The following is a 2,776-nucleotide window of genomic DNA, read 5'->3' as shown; positions in this document are numbered from 1 at the left end:
GTTCGGACACGACTGGTCGGAGATGTGCACTGCTGATGATTCCCAATAAGGATGAAAAGGCTGTACAGCGCTTCTCGGCTTTTCAACATAGAATGGTTTCACCGACAAGACAAAACCTTCACATACAAGAATATTGTGCCTAATTATTGAATCCAAATGGCAGTCAAACCGACAACCAGATGTCAAGTATTTTTGAGCAACAGAATGAGTAACCCATTCTGCCTGTTGTTGAACGATGACTGTTTAATTTCCCCACCATATGGTCCATAAAATCTACCCCAGAAACGAATCTCGTGACAAGAGGACTAATATGCTGGATTGTTTTAACCGGTGTTTCACGATTTGCTAAATTGTATACATTTAGCTGTTTATGCTGCTCTGTTCACAGAATCTGACAGCGAGGCTTACGCGAGAGGGGAAAACCTACACCCATCTATGCACATTACTGAACATTCCCTTCGGTTACGAGGAGACTGTGCTCAGGATCCTCCCGATGTGTTGATGGAAGACAGTCACCCTGGTGTCCTAACAACCCAACATTGTCGATCGATTCCGCATAAACCACATATTTGTAGGTGCCAACTGATGACAGAAAAATTAGCCGACAAACACTGATTGTAACAGTTTCTTCTCGCATTCAGTTTGCCACGACCGCGGAACGCAGCAACAGTAGATATGAGAAACCTCACGCGGACCAACATCTCGAAACTTATAGACTGTTAACAGCTTTGATGATGGAAGAAACATCATCACCACTGGTAATAGGTGCACGTCTCAGATACAACGCCACCGAACGCCTAAAATTATTGGTTATGTCAGTATTATCAAATATCACCAGATAGGCTCCGCCCTAAAACAGAAGGCAACCAAGCATAGAATTGGAATTTATTGAAATGCTTCATAAATAAGGGACAAAAATAACTTCAGGTAAACCCTCCTCGAGGGGCGCCTAGCCGTGTGATCTGTTTTAGAAGCATTTGCGGTGCACGATACCTGGACCAGACTCGTCGTATTCCTGTTTCGAGATCCACATCTGTTGGAACGTGGACAACGAAGCCAAGATCGAACCACCAATCCAAACCGAGTATTTACGCTCCGGTGGGGCAACGATCTTGATCTTCATCGTACTCGGAGCCAACGCAGTGATCTCCTTCTGCATACGATCCGCAATACCAGGGAACATGGTCGTACCACCAGACAGCACGGTGTTCGCGTACAAATCCTTGCGGATATCCACATCGCACTTCATGATCGAGTTGAACGTGCTCTCATGGATACCGGCAGATTCCATACCCAAGAAGCTCGGTTGGAACAGAGCCTCGGGACAACGGAACCGCTCGTTACCAATCGTGATCACCTGACCATCGGGCAGTTCGTAGCTCTTCTCCAGTGAGGAGCTCGATGCCGCGGTCGCCATCTCCTGCTCGAAGTCCAGAGCCACGTAGCACAACTTCTCCTTGATATCACGCACGATTTCTCGCTCGGCCGTTGTCGTGAAACTGTAACCACGCTCGGTCAGGATTTTCATCAGGTAGTCAGTCAGATCACGACCAGCCAGATCCAGACGGAGGATGGCGTGAGGAAGCGCGTAACCCTCATAGATTGGGACTGCGTGTGTGACACCGTCACCAGAGTCCAGCACGATACCGGTCGTACGACCCGACGCGTACAGGGACAGCACAGCCTGGATGCCCACATACATGGCTGGTGAGTTGAATGTTTCGAACATGATCTGTGTCATCTTCTCTCGATTGGCCTTCGGATTCAACGGGGCTTCGGTGAGCAGAACGGGGTGTTCTTCGGGCGCGACTCGCAACTCATTGTAGAAAGTGTGATGCCAGATCTTCTCCATATCATCCCAGTTGGTCACGATGCCGTGTTCGATTGGGTATTTGAGGGTGAGGATACCTCGTTTGGACTGGGCTTCATCACCAACGTAGCTATCCTTTTGTCCCATACCGACCATGACGCCCTAATCGAGGGACGGACAGAGAGCGGGAGAGGGAGAGTGGTGATGAATACCGGTAAACATAGCGCTTATTATCAATGGGATTTACGTGAGTATATCTACGAATTGACTTACTTGGTGACGTGGTCGTCCAACAATTGACGGGAAGACAGCACGTGGTGCGTCATCACCAGCGAAACCGGCCTTGCACATACCCGAACCATTGTCCACAACAAGGGCCTGAACTTCCTCGTCTGCCATTATTCCACCGAAACCTGTTCACTGTTGTGTACGAACAAGCAAGCACTTCAGTGCCGTCGGTGCTGACCGATTGCCAGAATCGTTCAGCGTGTCCAATTTATCTGGCTTCCATTTCGCCATATATGGCACTTGACCACATCTTGATTCCAATTGGTGTTTGGCACCCTCGTGCCCATTTCCCGTGTTCTGTGTGTTCTGTGTTGTGGCCAATTGAATGTTGGGGATGTCCTGGGCAAGGTGTGTATGATTCCCTGTGCACTCTCATCTGTCTGGCAACACAGAGCCAGTGTAATAAGGGATGTTTGATTGGATGCATCTGAGACGCCCGCCCACACGTGGGCAGTTTTGTTCGATCCTAGGTGCACATTGTCACGGTCACATTGTCTAGGTCCACGAAGATTTCCTCCCTGCCGATATGGTCGAGAATCCATCGACGGAATGCTAGTGTTGGTTGCACTTCACAACGGTTTGGTTCGATTCACATAAGACCGAGAAGATGAACGTGAATTTCCCTCAATTTATCGATCTCTATGTGACGTCTCGACAAAAATATTTTGATTGCGTTTT

The 2,776-nt window shown here is 48.6% G+C and overlaps 1 protein-coding gene across 1 annotated transcript; it reads right to left on the bottom strand.

Moving 5' to 3' along the window:
* Positions 1-969: 969 nt before the first annotated feature.
* T265_15320 (hypothetical protein) lies at positions 970-2,281 on the bottom strand (the record flags this gene model as incomplete). Its single annotated transcript, XM_009177568.1, has 2 exons — positions 970-1,972; positions 2,084-2,281. Coding segments are annotated over 2 exons (1,128 nt in total), but the record flags the coding sequence as incomplete, so codon positions are not given.
* Between the last annotated feature and the right edge of the window lie 495 nt (positions 2,282-2,776).

Source organism: Opisthorchis viverrini, assembly GCF_000715545.1.
Source record: "Opisthorchis viverrini unplaced genomic scaffold opera_v5_439, whole genome shotgun sequence".
NCBI lineage: Eukaryota > Metazoa > Platyhelminthes > Trematoda > Opisthorchiida > Opisthorchiidae > Opisthorchis > Opisthorchis viverrini.
The sequence above is the reverse complement of the archived record's forward strand: the minus strand, read 5'-3'. Positions and strand labels throughout refer to the sequence as shown.